This window comes from Polypterus senegalus, chromosome 6, assembly GCF_016835505.1.
Source record: "Polypterus senegalus isolate Bchr_013 chromosome 6, ASM1683550v1, whole genome shotgun sequence".
NCBI lineage: Eukaryota > Metazoa > Chordata > Cladistia > Polypteriformes > Polypteridae > Polypterus > Polypterus senegalus.
In genome coordinates this window covers 48,111,614-48,130,283 of record NC_053159.1, presented here as the reverse complement: position 1 = coordinate 48,130,283, position 18,670 = coordinate 48,111,614, and the positions used below count along the sequence as shown (strand labels likewise).

The window sequence follows — 18,670 nt, the reverse complement described above, 5'->3', positions numbered from 1 at the left end:
AAATAGAATTTGAAAAAATATATTTTTTCGAATGTGATCGCGCAATTCAGATCGAGTTGACGCGCACTACATCGAGCCCGCGTGCTATTGTGGTTTTGCCTGCGTGCCTCAATAAGTCACCCTCCCCTCGCTCTTACTTTTTACCGTTCATCTAATGAATTCACTGAGTATGGCTTTACCAAAACAATTATTGATGGAGAATCGATAATTCATAAAGCTTCAATTGGTGATCTGTTTTTCTGTGTTAACCTCATATTTTTTCATACTTCTTCTCAAACCAAGGGTGTGCGAGGGTAAAATGAATCGGGAAGCGCTGATCAATGTAATCGTGTACCATGAAATCATGCATTGACAGAAGTTCCCTTTGCTTGTATTGCAAAGTGTGATTAAATGCGTGATTTTTTAACGTGTTATGGAGCATATGCATCGAAGCTTCTCAGCTGTGCTTGTGTTAAGAAAAGGAAAGATTTTAAAAATAACGTAACACGATTGTCAATGTAACCTTTTGTAAGTAGTGCCTGGAGGATTCAGTGTGGAGAAACTGTAGAAACAGCGTGTGTATTAACTTGTGGATTTTTCTGTGAGTATTTGGTGGCAGCGTCACAACGTCGCTCCGTAACACTGCGTCGTAGCTGCGGAGCTCAGCTCAGAGCGAAATGAGGTGAATGGGAGGGAGATGATGACGTGACTCCCCACCGCCTTTAACTGTCAATCACCCACAAACACAGTCTCGGAATTTGCATAAGCACAGCCCTTCACGTGCAATTTTAACTTAGTTACAAAGTGATCAAAACGCTCGTTTATATCCTGTGTCCTCTCATTAAACTTGTATCCCGCATTACCCGTGGGCATGACAAACGCCAGCGGCAGCCTGTCTATGAACTTCATTTAAACTTTAGGTTTACACCTTGCTTTGTTTCCGAAGTAGCAGAACTCATGAATATGGTTGTATATGTCACTCGCTCGCTTTTTATTGTTTTGCTGCCTTCTCGATTATATAATGCATGTTTTCTTCAGCTCTTTTTGGAGCTCTTTCTGGTTTTCTACGCACTGCGTTGACAGTCAGTTCACGTGATTACGTGGGAGGCGTGATGATGTCACATGAAACTCCGCCCCCACTGCTTTCGAGCTCAACTCCATTACAATAAATAGAGAAAAATAGCTTCCAGTTATGACCATTACACGTAGAATTTCGAAATTAAACCTGCCCAACTTTTGTAAGTAAGCTATAAGGAATGAGCCTGCCAAATTTCAGCCTTCTACCTATACGGGAACTTGGAGAATTAGTGATGAGTCAGTGAGTGAGTCAGTCAGTCAGTCAGTCAGTGAGGGCTTTGCCTTTTATTAGTGTATATATATATATATACAGTGGAACCTCGGTTCACGACCAAAAAGATCTCCAAACTTTTGCCTCGGTTCACAACCACACACTCGGTATACGAACAAGCCAGGTTCCCTTGCATGCCTGCAAGCTGAGCTGAAAGAGAGAAAGAGCGAAGCGAGCACGTGCCTGCTAGGGAGGGGGAGGAGGAGATTGCTTCACGTGTTTGCTGAACAAGCCAGTTTTCCTTGCGTCCTCAGTTGAGAGAGAGAGAGAGCAAGAGTGAGCGAGCACGTGCCTGCTGGGAAGGGGGAGGAGGAGATTGCTGCACGTGTTTGCCTGCCTATCTGTAGGCTGTAGTGCAAGCTTAACCATCCCTCCCCCACAGGCAGCCTGAGAGAGAAAGAGAGCTGCCATGCTTTTTCATTTAAGCAAAGCCGCTCCTTGTTCATTGTTTTCAATAAGACGTGCACTCTCTTTGTGCTCTACAGTATTTCGTGTGCTTTTGCAGTTATCTATGGCTTCTAAGCAAGTGGAGAGTGGTCAGAAGAAAGTTTTGAAGAAAATTGAAATCGAAGTAAAGAAAGAAATTACAAAAGGTGGAAAACTGTTTACCAGTTTACTCATTTACCAATCGGAGAACCCTCGTGCTTTCAAGCAGCATAATGTAAACAAAGCCAGACTGCCAGTAATGTGGAGGGTCACAAGAACGTTCTTTTTGGAATGGCTGCAGGAGGCTTTCACTCCCACTAGCTAAACAGCTAAAAGCACCAGAAACCCAAGAAATCACAAGAGAGAAAACACCTGAAGGAAAACACTTTATGCCAGAACTCGTTTCATGCAAGGTTAGTTTTCTTGGTGGTTTTTGTATTACAGATTTTTCAAAAGTAATTTTTTTAGTTCATAATGCGATTTGTTGCAATGTTATTTTTCTCTTTTTTCAAATGTTCGCTTTTTTCCTTGTGCTTAAAACTCATTAAAAATTGTTTACATGGAGGACTTCATCGTGTGATTTGTTGCAATGTTACTTTTTTGGTTGCTTGCGAGTTGGTTTTTAAATGAAGTTCGGATTTGTGCGATGTTTTTTCTGCTGTGCTTAAAACTCATTTTAAAAACATTGTTTACAGCGATCAGGCTTTAGGTTTAATAGCGTGATCTCCTGCAATCTTACTTTTTTGTTTGCTTGTGAGTTGGTTTTTGCAAGCGCTTCGGATTTTTTTTCTGCTGTGCTTAAAAGTCATTTTAAAAAAAATGCTGCGCGAGCACGTGCTACAGAAAAATTAGAGAGCCGGGCAGCTGACAGTGAAGGGATTGGGGGGACGGATAGGGGTGTGTGTGTGTGTTTGTGCTCGCGCTACACAGAGAAGAGAGCTCGTGAGCCAGCCTGCTCCTGTAGCTGAGGTAGGGAGGGGCTTTGGTGGTGTGTGTGCTACAGAGAGAAAGCACGTGAGTGAGCCAGCTCCTGTAGCTGATCAGGGAGCCTGGGTTTTTTGTGTCAGTGTTATTCAATGTTTTTACATTAGTTTACTATTACACTGTGGATTCTATGGTGTAATTAACTATATTTGTGCTTAACCTTTACATATTTTTACATATTTACATACAGTTTGTACGGTCTGGAACGGATTAATTGTGTTTACATACAATCCTATGGGGGAAACTGCTTCGGTTCACGACCAACTCGGTTTACAACCAAAGTTCTGGAACTTAATTATGGTCGTGAACGAGGTTCCACTGTATATATATATATATATATATATATATATATATATATATATATATATATATATATATATATATATATACTCAGCAAAAAAAGAAACGTCCTCTGACTTTTGAATGTTTCACAATGTGTCCCTGAATGAAGGGAGGCTCAAAATCAAAAGTACCAGTCAGTATCTGGTGTGGCCACCAGCTGCTTGAAGTACTGCAGTGCATCTCCTCCTTATGGACAGGACCAAATTTGTCAGTTCTTGCTGTGAGATGTTACCCCACTCTTCCACCAAGGCACCTGCAAGTTTCTGGACATTTCTGGGGGGAATGGCCCTAGCCATCTATCCAAATCGATCCCGCTCCAGGGTACAGGCCTCGGTGTAACGCTCTTTCCTTCGACGATAAACACGAATCCGTCCATCACCCCTGGTGAGACAAAACCGTGACTCATCACTGAAGAGCACTTTTTGCCACTCCTGTCTGGTTTGTGCCCATAGGCGGCGTTGTTGCTGGTGATGTCTGGTAAGGACCTGCCTTAGAACAGGCCTACAAGCCCTCAGTCCAGCCTCTCTCAGCCTATTGCGGACAGTCTGAGCACTGGTGGAGGGATTGTGTGTTCCTGGTGTGACTCGGGCAGTTGTTGTGGCCATCCTGTACCTGTCACGCAGGTGTGATATTCGGATGTACCGATCCTGTGCAGGTGTTGTTACACATGGTCTTCCACTGCGAGGATGATCAGCTGTCCTTCCTGTCTCCCTGTAGCGCTGTCTTAGGCGTCTCACAGTGCGGACATGGCAATTTATTGCCCTAGCCACATCAGCAGTCCTCATGCCTCCCTGCTCCCATGCCTAATGCACATTCACGCAGATGAGCAGGGACCCTGGGCATCTTTCTTTGGGTGTTTTTCACAGTCGGTAGACAAGTCTCTTTAGTGTCCTGCGTTTTTAGAACTGTTACTTTAAATGCCTACTTTCTGTAAGCTGTTAAGTTCTTAACGACCATTCCACGGGTGCATGTTAATTAATTGATTATGGTTAATTGAACATGCATGGAAAACATTGTTTAAACCCTTTACAATGAAGATCTGTAAAGTTATTTGGATTTTAAAACATAATTGTTGAAATACACAGTCCTGAAAAGGGACGCTTTTTGTTGAGTGTATATATATATATATATATATATATATATGTGTATATATATATATATATATATATATATATATATATATATATATATATATATATATATATATATATATATATACACTGCTCACAAAAATTAAAGGAACACTTTAAAGAAACACATTAGATACATCAGATCTCAATATGAAGTTGGATATCTATACAAATAACGACAGGGCAATGTCTTAGGAACAAAAGGATGCCAAGTCTTTTAATGGAAATAAAAGTTTTCTGCCTACAGAGGGCTCAATTGTGTAGACACCCTAAAATCAGAGTGAAATGAAGATGTGGCAGGCTAGTCCATTTTTTCAAAAACTTAATTTCTGCTACTCAAAATGCTTTTCAGTATCTTGTGTGGCCCCCGAGCTTGTATGCATGCTTGACAACGTCGGGCATGCTCCTAATGAGACGACGGATGGTGTCTTGTGGCATTTCCTCCCAGATCTGTATGAGGGCATCCCTGAGCTGTTGTACAGTCTGAGGAGCAACCTGGCGGCGCCTAATGGACCGAAACATAATGTCCCACAGATGTTCTATTGGGTTTAAGTCAGGGGATCGTGAAGGCCATTCAATTGTTTCAATTCCTTCATCCTGCCTGCAAATTCTTGCCACATGAGGCCGGGCATTGTCGTGCATTAGGAGGAAACCAGGACCTACTGCACCAGCGTAGGGTCTGACAATGGGTTCAAGGATTTCATCTCGATACCTTATGGCAGTCAGAGCACCATTTCCTACGCAGTAGATGTCTGTGCGTCCCTCCATGGATATGCCTCCCCAGACCATCACTGACCCACCACCAAACCTGTCATGTTGAACGCGTTGCAGGCAGCATATCGTTCTCCTTGTCTTCTCCAGACTCTTTCACGCCTATCACAGCTGCTCAGGGTGAACCTGCTCTCGCCTGTAAAAGTACAGGGCCAGTGGCGGACTTGGCAATTCTGGTGTTCTTGAGCAAATGCCAGTCGAGCTCCACGGTGCTGGGCAGTGAGCACAGGGCCCACTACAGGACGTCGGGCCCTCAGGCCATCTTCATGAAGTCTGTTCCTGATTGTTTGGGTAGAGACATTCACACCAGTGGCCCTCTGGAGGTCATTCTGTAGGGCACGAGCAGTGCTCAGCCTGTTCCGCCTTGCACAAAGGAGCAGGTATCGGTCCTGCTGATGGGTTGAGGACCTTCTACGGCCCTGTCCAGCTCTCCGAGAATAACAGCCAGTCTCCTGAAATCTCCTCCATGTTCTGGAGATTGTGCTGGGAGACACATTAAACCTTCTTGCTGCAGCACGTGTGGATGTGCCATCCTGGAGAAGTTGGACAACCTGTGCAACTTCTGTAGGGTTAAGGAATCACCTCATACTGCCAGTAGAGATGATTACTCAAGCCAAAACTAGCACGAGTGGAAAACCAGCCAAAAAGATCAAGAGGGAGAAACTTGAAATGACCTCCACATGTAAAACCAGTCCTGTTTTGAGGGTTTTCTAATTGTTGCCACTTTAGTGCACCTGTCGTTAAGTCCATGAACACCAATACAGCTGAAAGTGATTAACAATGACCTCAGCTGCTTAACCAACCAGAAAATTATCAGACAGGTTTAATTGATTTCATGCCAGGCCCAATAAAAAAGTGTTCCTTTAATTTTTGTGAGCAATGTGTATATATATATATATATATATATATATATATATATATATATATATATAGTGCATCCGGAAAGTATTCACAGTGCATCACTTTTTCCACATTTTGTTATGTTACAGCCTTATTCCAAAATGGATTAAATTAATTTTTTTCCTCAGAATTCTACACATAACACCCCATAATGACCACGTGAAAAAAGTTTACTTGAGATTTTTGCAAATTTATTAAAAATAAAAAAAATTGAGAAAGCACATGTGCATAAGTATTCACAGCTTTTGCCATGAAGCTCAAAATTGAGCTCAGGTACATCCTGTTTCCCCGATCATCCTTGAGATGTTTCTGTAGCTTAATTGGAGTCCACCTGTGGTAAATTCAGCTGATTGTACATAATTTGGAAAGGCACACAACGGTCTATATAAGGTCCCACAGTTGACAGTTCATGTCAGAGCACAAACCAACCATGAAGTCAAAGGAATTGTCTGTAGACCTCTGAGACAGGATGGTCTTGAGGCACAAATCTGGGGAAGGTTACATAAACATTTCTGCTGCTTTGAAGGTACCAATGGGCACAGTGGCTTCCATCATCCGTAAGTGGAAGAAGTTCGAAACCAGCAGGGCTGTTCCTGTCTGGCCATCTAAACTGAGCAATCGGGGGAGAACGGCGTTAATCAGGGAGGTGACTAAGAACCCGATGGTCACTCTGTCAGAGCTCCAGTGGTCCTCTGTGAAGAGAGGAGAACCTTCCAGAAGGACAACCATCTCTGCAGCAATCCACCAATCAGGCCTGTATGGTAGAGTGGCCAGACGGAAGCCACTCCTTAGTAAAAGGCACATGGCAGCCAGCCTTGAGTTTGCCAAAAGGCACCTGAAGGACTCTCAGAACATGAGAAACAAAATTCTCTGGCCTAATGAGACAAAGATTGAACTCTTTGGTGTGAATACCAGGCATCACGTTTGGAGGAAAACGGGCACCGCTCATCACCAGGCCAATATCATCCCTACAGTGAAGCATGGTGGTGGCAGCATCATGCTGTGGGGATGTTTTTCCCAGGAACTGGGAGACTAGTTAGAATAAAGGGAAAGATGACTGCAGCAATGTACAGAGACATCCTGGATGAAAACCTGCTCCAGAGCGCTCTTGACCTCAGACTGGGGCGATGGTTCATCTTTCAGCAGGACAACAACCCTAAGCACACAACCAAGATATCAAAGGAGTGGCTTCAGAACAAGTCTGTGAATGTCCTTGAGTGGCCCAGCCAGAGCCCAGACTTGAATCCGATTGAACATCTCTGGAGAGATCTTAAAATGGCTGTGCCCTGATGCTTCCCATCCAACCTGATGGAGCTTGAGAGGTGCTGCAAAGAGGAATGTGCGAAACTGGCCAAGGATAGGTGTGCCAAGCTTGTGGCATCATATTCAAAAAGACTTGAGGCTTTAATTGCTGCCAAAGGTGCATTGACAAAGTATTGAGCAAAGGCTGTGAATACTTATGTACATGTGTTTCAGTTTTTTTATTTTTAATAAATTTGCAAAAACCTGAAGTAAACTTTTTTCACATTGACATTATGGGGTGTTGTGTGTAGAATTCTGAGGAAAAAATGAATTTAATCAATTTTGGTCTAAGGCTGTAACATAACAAAATGTGGAAAAAGTGATGCGCTGTGAATACTTTCCGGATGCACTGTATATGACAGCATGAACAGCTTGTAGATAAGGTTAGTCTTTTATTGGTGTCAACATATTGCAGTAGTTTTATTAAAAATAAGCGTTGGTCGTTCTAAAACCGTTCACATGTGAGATGGCTGTGCACTGTGTCATCCCCGGGAGCCCAGGATTCCCGGAAATGACATGCAGGATTCCCGGGAATGGATTCCCTAACTGCAACACAACTCTGCTTGGCACCATAAAGTGGGATGGGAACTTCTACCTGCAACTAAAATCACTTCAGTATGTATGGAATTCTCCATGCTAGTATTTAGATCTAGCAGTGCCATGCTGACGGTGTATGCGCCCTAAAAGAAGTTGTCTGTCTGCATTCCCAGTACCATGCACTACAACGCATAGATTGGGCAAGATCGGAAACAAAAACAATGTTCAAATGACAAATCATGCTCAAATGGCATAGTGTGTTCAAATAATTGTGTTTTCGTGCATGGATGTCTATGTGTGTACATGAGAGAGGCAGAGACAGATTTGATATAATTCAAGTGGTTACTAGAATATAAAATAAAGACTTTTGCAAAGGTATAGCGAAACAAGTGTGCTTTTATTCAAGACAAAAATTTAATTAAAAAAAAAAAATTAAAGTAACAACAAGATACCAAGAAGACATGATTCACCAGTGTTTTTGTGTCTGCTTATATCCCTTCAGCAATATCTTTTACAAGTAGTAAAACTTTACACCAGCTGTTACAGACTCAAAGCATATGTATGTTTTTATTATGTAATAGTAATAAAAATAGCAGCTCACTGCTTAAAATGGTAAATGCATGGAAGACCAGCGATCAAACCTGCAACTTCTTGATTTAGATGTGGCTATTCTTACCTCTACACCAGCCATGCAATTGATAATTGGGCCTTGGTTTTTACATATTGACAGTAATATGTAAATTGAATAATTTCTTTTTCTTCAGTTATATTATTGAATAAAGGCACACTTGTTTTGTTATACATTTTTTGAAAGTGTGTATTTGATTTTTGGATTTCAGTCGTCACACATTATACAGTTAACGTCAGCCTTTTGTCTTTATTATAACATGAAAAAAGTTCTGTTTCATGTGTTCAATATTTCTTGTTATGCATTTCCTTTCATCCTTCATTTATTCAGATTATTGTTGACAATGGAACACACATAAAATGTATATCTTCCAAATAACTATATATTATTTACCCTGTGCAATTCCAGGCACCTCACACCCATATAAACAGACTTGAGCTGGGAGAACTTCAGCTATGTCGTTGGGGGGGTGGGATAGCAGCCTGCTTGTGCTGATTGACACATTTGCAAAACAAAGACGCTGATGAAAAGGAGCGAGTGAATTTAAGGTGGCCCAGCATTACGACTCTTTTCATAGGCTTCAGAGATTCTAGTGTTTCAGCGTACTGCTATATGATTATGCTTAAAAAACCTAATTTTGATCCTGTGTGGTTGTCTAATTATCACCATATTTTTTAATCTACTTTTAACTATAAAGTGTTAGAAAAGGCTGCTACGTTTCATGTACAGTGCTATTTAGATTCTAAAAATGTGTTGCATGTCACTTATACCATGCAAGTAAGAATGCCATTGTACTCTGTAGACATGGCAATAATGACCTTATAAAGAAGTTGTGAAGTATTTCAGTTTGGCTATCAAGCCTGCCACACTACTATGACTGCATTGCTCAGTATGGTTATGTGATATTTTGTGACTCCATGCATTACCAATTTTAGTTAAAAGTAACATCAAGTCAAACATTATTGTTTACAAGTGTAAAAGTACGCCCGCATAAAGATAGGGCGCTTACTGTTTGTGTTTTAAAGGTACTACCACAGAAACGCGGGACCATCTTTGAGACATGGTGGGTCTGGGCACATGTGGAACTGGTATAAAGGCCAGTACAGGCTCCTCAGCAGAGTGTTCAGTTTCACACTCTGGTGTCCACGCAGCCTGCCAATCGCAGGCAGTTTAAGGTACGGCACAACTGGAAGAAACAGCCGACATTTGCCATTGTAACCAATGTTGAGTCAGAGATGGGGATCCTGTATGCCAAATAGTTGAAACTTACTTACTGGTAAGTCGGCAACTGGTGTGGTTGACCTCAACATACCCATTGGCCGTCCAGTGTGGCTTACACTCACGCGACCAGCAGGAATTTGATTTTAAATAGAAAGTTGCTATGGGCATGTTGCGGCGCGTGGCATGAATGTGCCAGCATTTACCTGTATAGGTTTGTGAGGTAGATGGGGTGGCAGATTGGCTGGATAATCTTGCTAGATATACTTAAGGAGCTGCTGGCCAGCAGGTGTCATCAGTGGACCTAAAGGCAAGGTAGGGTTAAGCACTGCTGAGCTATTGAAGGAGCAGTTGTGTTATTTGACAGCTGTGTAAATGTTTTTTGTTTATTCATATATATCCGAGTGATACTTTTGGTGGAGGTATATATACTTGTTTGGTGTTGGGATAGTTTCTTTTAGGATTGATGCAATTGTTTTTTTCTTTTTGTATATACACACACTTGATTTTTTTTTTTTTTATTTTTTCCCCCTTGGGGGGGAAAAACCATAGGTGCAAGTAGGGTTGATTCAAAAATTGGCCTGGTATGACTGAATGTAGTTTTGTGCTTGAGTGGGACCTGTAAGAGACTTGTGGCATTTGAAAGAATGATTACATGGATTAGTTATTAGTGTGTTGCTGTTTATGAGCAGTAATATGATCTGTACACTATATTAAGCACTATTTAACCTGATGCAAAATGATTTAACATCTTTAGATTCAATTAATTGATTTAGAAAAAATATTAATTTTTTATAAATACATTTAATTTACTCTGAAATACCTTTTTTCTTTATTTTAGGACACACTGTGAGTCCAGTGAAAGCCCTTGTTGCTTCAGCTAATCCATATAAGGTGCTGCCTGTGGTCAGTGTTATACTTTACATTTTGCGGTGAGTAAAGAGTATGTTTTTGGTTTTTAACCTTGCCAGATACCTTACTGTGATCATTACTTTTGGGATACAGTTGGTAACTAATGTAAATGAACCTTTGTTGCTACTGTATAATTAAGCTCATTTGCTTAAGAAAAACTAAAGATTCATTTATTTTACTTTTAGAAGAAAACCCCTAAGAATAGTCACTTCTGTGTACAAAAGTAATAATTATTATTATTATATTATATATGAAGTTTCTGGAGGAAATTGCAGTGTTCTTGAAAACTCACCCATCCTATCCACTTACTTCCTTCAAATAAAAGTCACATTTTGACTGTTTCTAAAGGCCTACGATTGTACTAGACTACTTGGCAACTTATGCCATGTGTCTATGGTTCTCTGTGCAAAGTAAAACTTTCTTAAGTTTGTGCAAAATCTACCCCTAAGTTTCCAAGTGTGTCCCTGTGGTTTTGTTGAAGTTATTTTAAAGCAGCAGGCAGAATCCACTGTACTAATGCCTTTCATAATTTTAAACATTTAATCTGTTTTTGCTTAAACTGAAAAGGTTCCATTATTTTAGTCTTTCCTCAGAACTCATCCTCTAGAAATTAGCCTAGTTGCTCTTCTCTGACTTTTTTTTTTTTTTTTTTTTTTTTTACTACTGCTCTGTACCTTTTGTACCCCAGGAACCAAACCTGCACAAAATATTCCAGGTGTGACCTCACTAGTGCACTATGAAGCTTAAGTATAGCCTCTTTTGACTTGTATTCTACATATTGTGCTATGTAACGTAACATTTTTTTAGAACTTCTTAATTTCTTTGGAACACTGTCTGGAAGCTGATAGTACCGAGTCCTAGTAATGACGGAAGCCTGTGGAGTTTGCTTAGCCAAGTCCGGGAAATTCATGGAAGTCTTTGGAAGCTTTGCCAAGCTGTTCAAAATGCATTGAAGTCAATGGGGAAGGTGAAACTTTGAATTGATTATATCTGGCATCTGCCAACTATATTAGACCAAATATAGTAGCCAAAAATGTGATCTGAGCTGAAAGGCAGCAATGTTAACCACTCCACCCCTGTGCCGCGAACAAAAAAAAATACATATAATGATAGGTTAGGTTAGGTTAGTGGAGATTGCTCCCAAGAAGGGAAATGTACTGGCACACGGATTTAAGTATTAAATTGAATTTTATACAATTGTAAATGCAACTTGTTAAGAGCATGTGCTGATAGCATATTGCTGTACCCACCACATGATGAACCACCTGGATTGGATAACCAGAAACAAAATGTACAAATGGCTACAAATTATCACTAAGTAAATATATATACATACACTTACCAGCCACTTTATTTGGTACACCTTTTCAACTGCTTGTTACTGCAAATATCTAATCAGTCAATTACATGGCAGCAACCCTAATATTAAGCCAGCAGTAACTGAAATAACCACTCATTACAACTGAGATATGCAAAAGAGCATCTCTGAAAGCACAACACATCGGCACTTGAAGCAGTTGGGCTACAGCAACAGGAGACCACATCGAATACCACTCCTATCGGGTAAGAATAGGCAAATGAGGTCACAGTTTGCTTGGGTTCACCAAAATAGACAGCTGAAGATTGTAAAAACATTGGTCTGATGAGTCTGGATTTCTGCTGCAACATTCTGAAGGTAGGGTCAAAATTTGGTGTCAGCAACATGAAAGCTTGGATCCATTCTACCTTGTATCAGTGGTTCAGTCTGCTGGTGGCGTAATGGTGTGGGGGATATTTTCTTGGCACACTTGGGGCCTCTTACTACCAATTGAGTATTATTTAAATGCCATAACCTACCTGAGTATTGTTAAAGACCATGTCCATCCCTTTATTACACAGTGTACCCATCTTCTGTTGGCTATTTCCAGCAGAATAATGCACCATGTCACAAAGGTCAGATCATCTCAAACTGGTTTCTTGCACATGACAATGAGTTCACTGTACTCAAATGGACTCCACAGTCACCAGATCTCAATCTAATAGAGCACCTTAGTAAGTGATAGAGTGGGAAATTTGCATCATGGATGTATAGCTGACAAATCTGCAGCAACTGCTTGATGCTGTCATGTCAATATGGACCAGAATCCCTAAGCAGTGTTTCCAGCACCTTGTTGAGTGTATGCCATGAAGAATTACAGTAATCCTGAGGCAAAGAGGGGTCCAACATGATACTAGCAAGGTGTACCTTATAAAGTGGCCTGTATGTGTGTATGTACACACACACACACACACAGTAGCTTTATTAACTCGAAAGAGTGGCACAGTGCATTTAGTTACAATCTTACAAGTACTCAAATTGCTGTCTTCATGTACTCACAAGTGTAAACCTACTTTTGCCAACCCTTTTACATACGTATCATTGCACTCAGACAGTTCCAATCTTGGGGCACACATTGCCCATGGTGTGAGTCTAGCTTGTTCACTTGTTTGAAGTCACGTCTCTGGGTTCATCTTTTTTGTTTCCCATGTATCTGTGCTGATGGTTTGCACTTTTTTTCTTCCATGAAGAAGATAGAAATGCCTTGTAAACAGTAATATCTCTGTTATTAATATAATGTCATAATTATGCTCAGCTACATACAATTTTAACTAACTTGTTTTGTTTTTGAAACTCCTACATTTTAAGCAAATTTGAATGTTTTACATATTTTGCTTTGGCATATTAATTTTTTACTATAAATAATTTACTGTACATAATACTTGCCTTTACACTACTGTTCATCATTTCATGTACAATTCTAAACATGGCCTCTCCAGATCTCCCTGTCCCCTGATTCTCTAGTTAAAACAATACTTGAATAATTTACTCATTCGCAGTGGGAACTAATTATGATGTTGAATCTAAACCAGATAAACTAAATCTATAACTTGAATATATTATTCATTTTAAAACCCTTTCTACAGATTGTGGCGTGTTCATTCCAGTATTCAAAAATAGACTAATAGAAGCACTAAATTATGATATGGCAGACAATGGTATTAGGTAATCTTTGAAAGAAGTCATTACTATTGAAATCAAATTAGGTTGTCAGAAAGTAAGAGAGAAGAACTTGCTTAACATTAGAATCACGGTAGCTTTCAAAAAGTCATAATGCCAGGCCAGCTTAAATTCCTTCACACCTCTTTATCAGTGTCTTTTGTTTTGCAAATGTGTCAGTCAGCACAAGCAGCAAGCGGCCTGCTATCTCATCCATCACTGACACAGCAGGAGTTCTCCCTGCTAAAGTCTGTTTATCTGGGTGTGAGGTGTCTGGAACTGTATGGGGTGAAAAAATATATTGTTACATATATTTCATGTGTGTTCCGTGTCTGCAATGATCTGGGTAAATGTTGGATGACAGAAAATGCAAGGAAAGACATGATGAACACATAGTTTTTCTAGTGTTAACAAGACCCCGTCCTAAAATTGAGGATTCTGATCCTTACATCTGAATCTCCCAGATATGTTGTCTGTGGAACAGTGGGTCCACGGCTAAGCAGTTTGGGGTCTGTTTATAAATAAATAAATGATCACCATGGGTGTGCATGCTTGTGTGGCTGCAGGAGATTGGTGAGAAAGTTGAGATGGAGCACACCTGCACATGAGTGTGTGGTCTGTCTTGATTACTCCATTGGTTTTCCACAGTTTGTAATTGAGATGCCGCACCCACAGATATATATAAAGGAGAGCTGGTACAAGAGAGGAACATAATGAAAGAACTAGAAAATCAACACCACAAGAACTGAGACAGAGGTAAGAGAATAGAGAGCAGGCAGGAGCAAGAGAGAACGAGCGAGCAAGAGTGAAGACAGATAGCCGGGAGGAGAGCCCAAGTAGATTACTCCTGCTGAATGACTGGGGAGGTTTGAGCAATGAGGTACTCAATGAAGTTACTCGCTGTGCAAGTCCAGGAGAAAGGCAACTGGAGCTGCAGGTGAAGGAAGGCTTAGCGTGTTGTCCTTTTTGAGGGGGGATGGCTATAGACCACAGAAATGCAAGCAAGGTAGCAGAGTTGGAATATAGTGGTTCAGCGTGGTGTCCTGCTGAGAGCCATGGGAGACTTGGTGGAGAAGGCTTAACTGTCAGTTAGGTGTCTCATTGCTACATGGTCCCATTCGGGAGTGAGCCTTCTCGGCCTTACGCAGCCAGCCATCCTTCTTCTCGTCACTTCCGCTCTTCAAAACATGCTCAGCGGGAGCGACCACTAACTACGGCCCTCAGATGTCGGCCAAACACCCCGCTAGAGCTCACTGTCCAGCTACCGGCGAGCCTAACTCTCACTCGTTCGCCCACTCGCTTGTTTGCTCTCCTGCGCCGACTTGTGCGCACACTTCCTGCTTCCTGCAACCTCCGTCCTTTCTTTTTCTTTCCATTTTGTTCTCTCTGCCCTCTGCCAACCGACTCACGCTTCTTTTATATTGCGAGGGGCCATAGCAGCTGCAGCACATTAGCCACGGGAACAATCATGGATGTGGGCAGTCCCTCACCTGTGCACTAGGTGAAAAACGCCCACACCGCAGATCGCTCTGTGGCTTGGTACGGCCACCACGAACCCTCACTAAGGCACCGCAATTGTGGTGATTATTTATTTAAAAAACGCCCTTTGCTGAGCGAGCTGTGGACCCATAACACCACACCCCTTGTTCTGTGTGTTTCCTCAACTGCCTAGATTATCTTGGTTATGACATTGACGGTAGCAGGTTCAAGAGGCTCCCAAACAGAAGTAGCAGCATGAAGTAGACCCGCACCATCACAATGTCAGGTTTGAGGAGTGTTCTTCTTCATGATAGCTTCAAAAATTAGCTCCAAGGTACATTTATCCTATCTTTATATATAATACACTACCGTGGCTGTTCATTTGTTTGTCCAGGATTTTAAATCACCTGTAGCATGCAAACTGTTTGACCTATTGACCTGAAATTTGGTACACATATACTATGTGATTTCTACTATCTGTTTTTGGGGTGATGATTGACCTCTAAGGTTATTCTTCTTTTTAATATAATTTTATTGTATTGTAGAATCAACTCTTGGCAGTGGCCAGCAGGGCGGCCGTGCAGCGCCGTGCAGCGCCATTCTCATCCATACCACCTTCGCCGTCACTTCCCCTACCTCTTCATATCTTAAATCATTCTTGAGGCAGATTGAAGACTTACAGTGGATATAGAAAAGAATCACCCCCTTCGAAATATTCCCCTTTTTTTTGCTTTACAGCCATAAATGACAACGCACAAACCAATATTTTTTCTAGCTTTACTTATTCAGTGCAATCTATAACATCCAAATGAAAGATGTCACAGCTACAGTTCAGAAGAATTTTAAAAAATAAAAATTACTGAGATTAATAAAGGATCACCCCCCTGCTAAACTATATTTGTAAACTCAATCAGGTGTAAGTAACCACCATTTCCATTGTAGACCGTGGTTATTAACTTCCACTTGTGATCAATTGTAATCAGTGTGATTAGTGAAGCATAAAAACAGCTGTTACTGGAGCATTATCTTGCCTCGTAGTGCAACTGAGAGCAAATAACTGACTATGGGGTGGCAAGCCACTTTCAAAAGATCTCAGGGATAGAGTTGTGGACAGACATAAGGCAGGAGATGGATACAAAAAAATCTCAAAGGCTTTATCAATCCCAAGGAGCACAGTAAATTCCATAATAAAGAAGTGGCAGGTGTTTGGTACTACTAGCACCCTCCCTGGATCCGGTCGTGCCTTCAAACTGGATGGAAGAGCAAGGAGGAAACTGGTAAGAGAGGCTACCAGGAGGTGAATGGCCACTTTGAATTAGTTGCAGGATTTAATGGCAAAGAGTGGTCATTCTGTGCATGTGACAACAATTTCACAAGCACTACACAATTGTGGCTTGTTCAGGAGGGTCGCAAGGAAGAAGCCACTTCTCAAGAAAGGCCACATTAAGGCTCGTTTGAGCTTTGCCAGAATGCACCTTGAAGATTTTGATGCCAAGTGGAAGAAGGTCTTTTGGTCAGGTGAGACCAAAATCAAACAATTGGCCTCACTACCAAATGGTACACCTGGTGAAAATCCAATGAAGCTCACCATCCACAACACACCGTACCTACAGTAAAGCATGGAGGTGGCAGCATCATCTTGTGGTGGTGTTTCTCTGCCACAGGGCCTGGGGCTCTCGTTAGGGTAGAAGGAAAAATGAATGGGGCAAAATACTGTCAAATTCTTAAGAAAAACCTGCTACCCTCTGCCAGAAAGTTGATGATGGGCAGAATGTTCACCTTCCAACACAACAACGACCTGAAGCACACAGCAAAATTTACCACACAGTGGCTGAAGGAGAAAAAAGTGAAAGTCCTTGTGTGGCCCAGTCAGAGCCCAGACTTAAATCCCATTGTAAATCTGTGGAAAGATTTTAAGATAGCAGTCCACCAACACTCATCATCCAATTTGATCAAACTTGAACAGTTTTGTAAAGAAGAGTGGGCAAATATTGCTCAATCTAGATGTGCAAAGCTGATAGAGAAGTATCCCAACAGACTCAAGACAGTCATTAAAGCAAATGGTAGTTCAACAAAATATTGACATTGGGAGGTGCTCCTTTATTAATCTCAGTATGTCCTGTTTTTGATTTTTTGTAATTTTTCTGAACTATAGCTGTGATCTTTCACTTGAATGTTATAGGTTGCATTGAGTAAGCAAAGCTGGGAAGAAATATTTTTTTGTGTGTGTTTTCATTTAAGGCTGTAAAGCAATAAAAATGGAAATATTTCGAAGGGGTGATTCTTTTCTATACCCACTGTAAGTGCCAGCTTAAGTGAAAAATGAAGGAAAACATACTAAGTAATTGCAACACAAACACTGAATTGAAAGAAGAAAGCAACGGGGCGCTAGCATGGAGAAAAGAAGAGCTGCTTAGGAAGCAGAAAGCGCATCAACCTCTAAGCAAAATGAATGCTAAACATACAGAGAAAGAGTATGAAAACTATGAATGCTCAAGTCAAGTGTATTCACTGCACGTTATCGTGCATTGAACCATTACTGGTAAAATAATAAAGCAAATTTTTAACTATAAAGTACAAGTTGACCTCTCAGAAACATTATAAGACTGACTTTTTTCATGTGTCCTATTTCAAACTGCTTTTCTTTAGCCCTTATCTACCAACCAAAGAAATCCCATCTATTATTACTTACAGGGAATGTGAGTATGAAATGTAAAAGATTATTGTCTGGTTTCCCAGGTTCAACCCTTGGTAAGCTGGCATGGTTATTGACCTGAAGAACAGTGATGGTTGCCAGCTACAGACATTCATGCCCCAAGATTACTTTATCGATTTCACCTTCATCAGCCTTCTAAATCAGATCAGCGTGGTCAGTGTCAACAACTTATGAATTGACACTGTCAGGAACATATACATTTTAAAAATTTTGTTCTATTATTGTTTATAATTTTACGGTTTTAATTTTGAATTCATTGTCTTTATAATTTTGGATTTTTTTGGATGCCACAAAAACAAACATTTTGTGTTTGTATTTTTTATAGGCGACATCATTTTGTTTCTAACTTTCATGGGCACTGCCATTTGTATGTCTGTCACTGTGATGCTATGAGGTTGAAAGGCATATAATGAATGTGTGACATGACCCTAGAGGTAATAGAGTCCATGTTTTACAATATAAGAAGGTCTCATGGCTAAAGTAGTGTCTGAATTTTGTTGTAAAATATTAAGGAAAGTCTCAGTGAGGGTTTTGCAGCCAAATTTTTATTTTGAGTTTTGGTTATGACCTTTGTTTTACAAATTCGCCATTAGTCCTCCTCCCGTGTATTTTGTGAAAAATCCCTGTTTTGATGTTTTGAGCCCTGATAGTGAGTGACAGTTTTCTTGGCAAGCCACTTAATCTCTGCTACTTGATAACAATTTCCTGTCATAGGGTACTTTAGTTACCTATTACTTAAAGAAACTTGCCAGGTAGATGAATTGAATCGGTCTGAACTTGGCCTGTATGAAAGTGTTAGGAATGTCACATGAACTGATTTTTTTCTGTACCAAAGTGTAAAAAAAAAAAAAAAAGTAAAAGGTAATAGATTTTTTTACAGTATCAGAAGTACTGAGAAAGTCAAAAAAAAGGAAAAGAATGGACAGACTTGGAAAGCCTCAGAAATATGTGAAACTTAAAATATGAATGAGTTTCACTCATC

The 18,670-nt window shown here is 40.7% G+C and overlaps 1 protein-coding gene across 3 annotated transcripts in view; it reads left to right on the top strand.

Annotated features, from left to right (window-relative positions):
- pgap1 (post-GPI attachment to proteins inositol deacylase 1) overlaps window positions 1-18,670 on the top strand; it is a 348,101-nt gene that overhangs the window by 288,042 nt on the left and 41,389 nt on the right. For all 3 annotated transcript variants that reach the window (XM_039755984.1, XM_039755983.1, XM_039755985.1), the window contains one exon: window positions 10,407-10,497. In XM_039755984.1, the coding sequence (XP_039611918.1) occupies window positions 10,407-10,497 (91 nt within the window). The remainder of the gene's footprint in view (window positions 1-10,406; window positions 10,498-18,670) is intronic.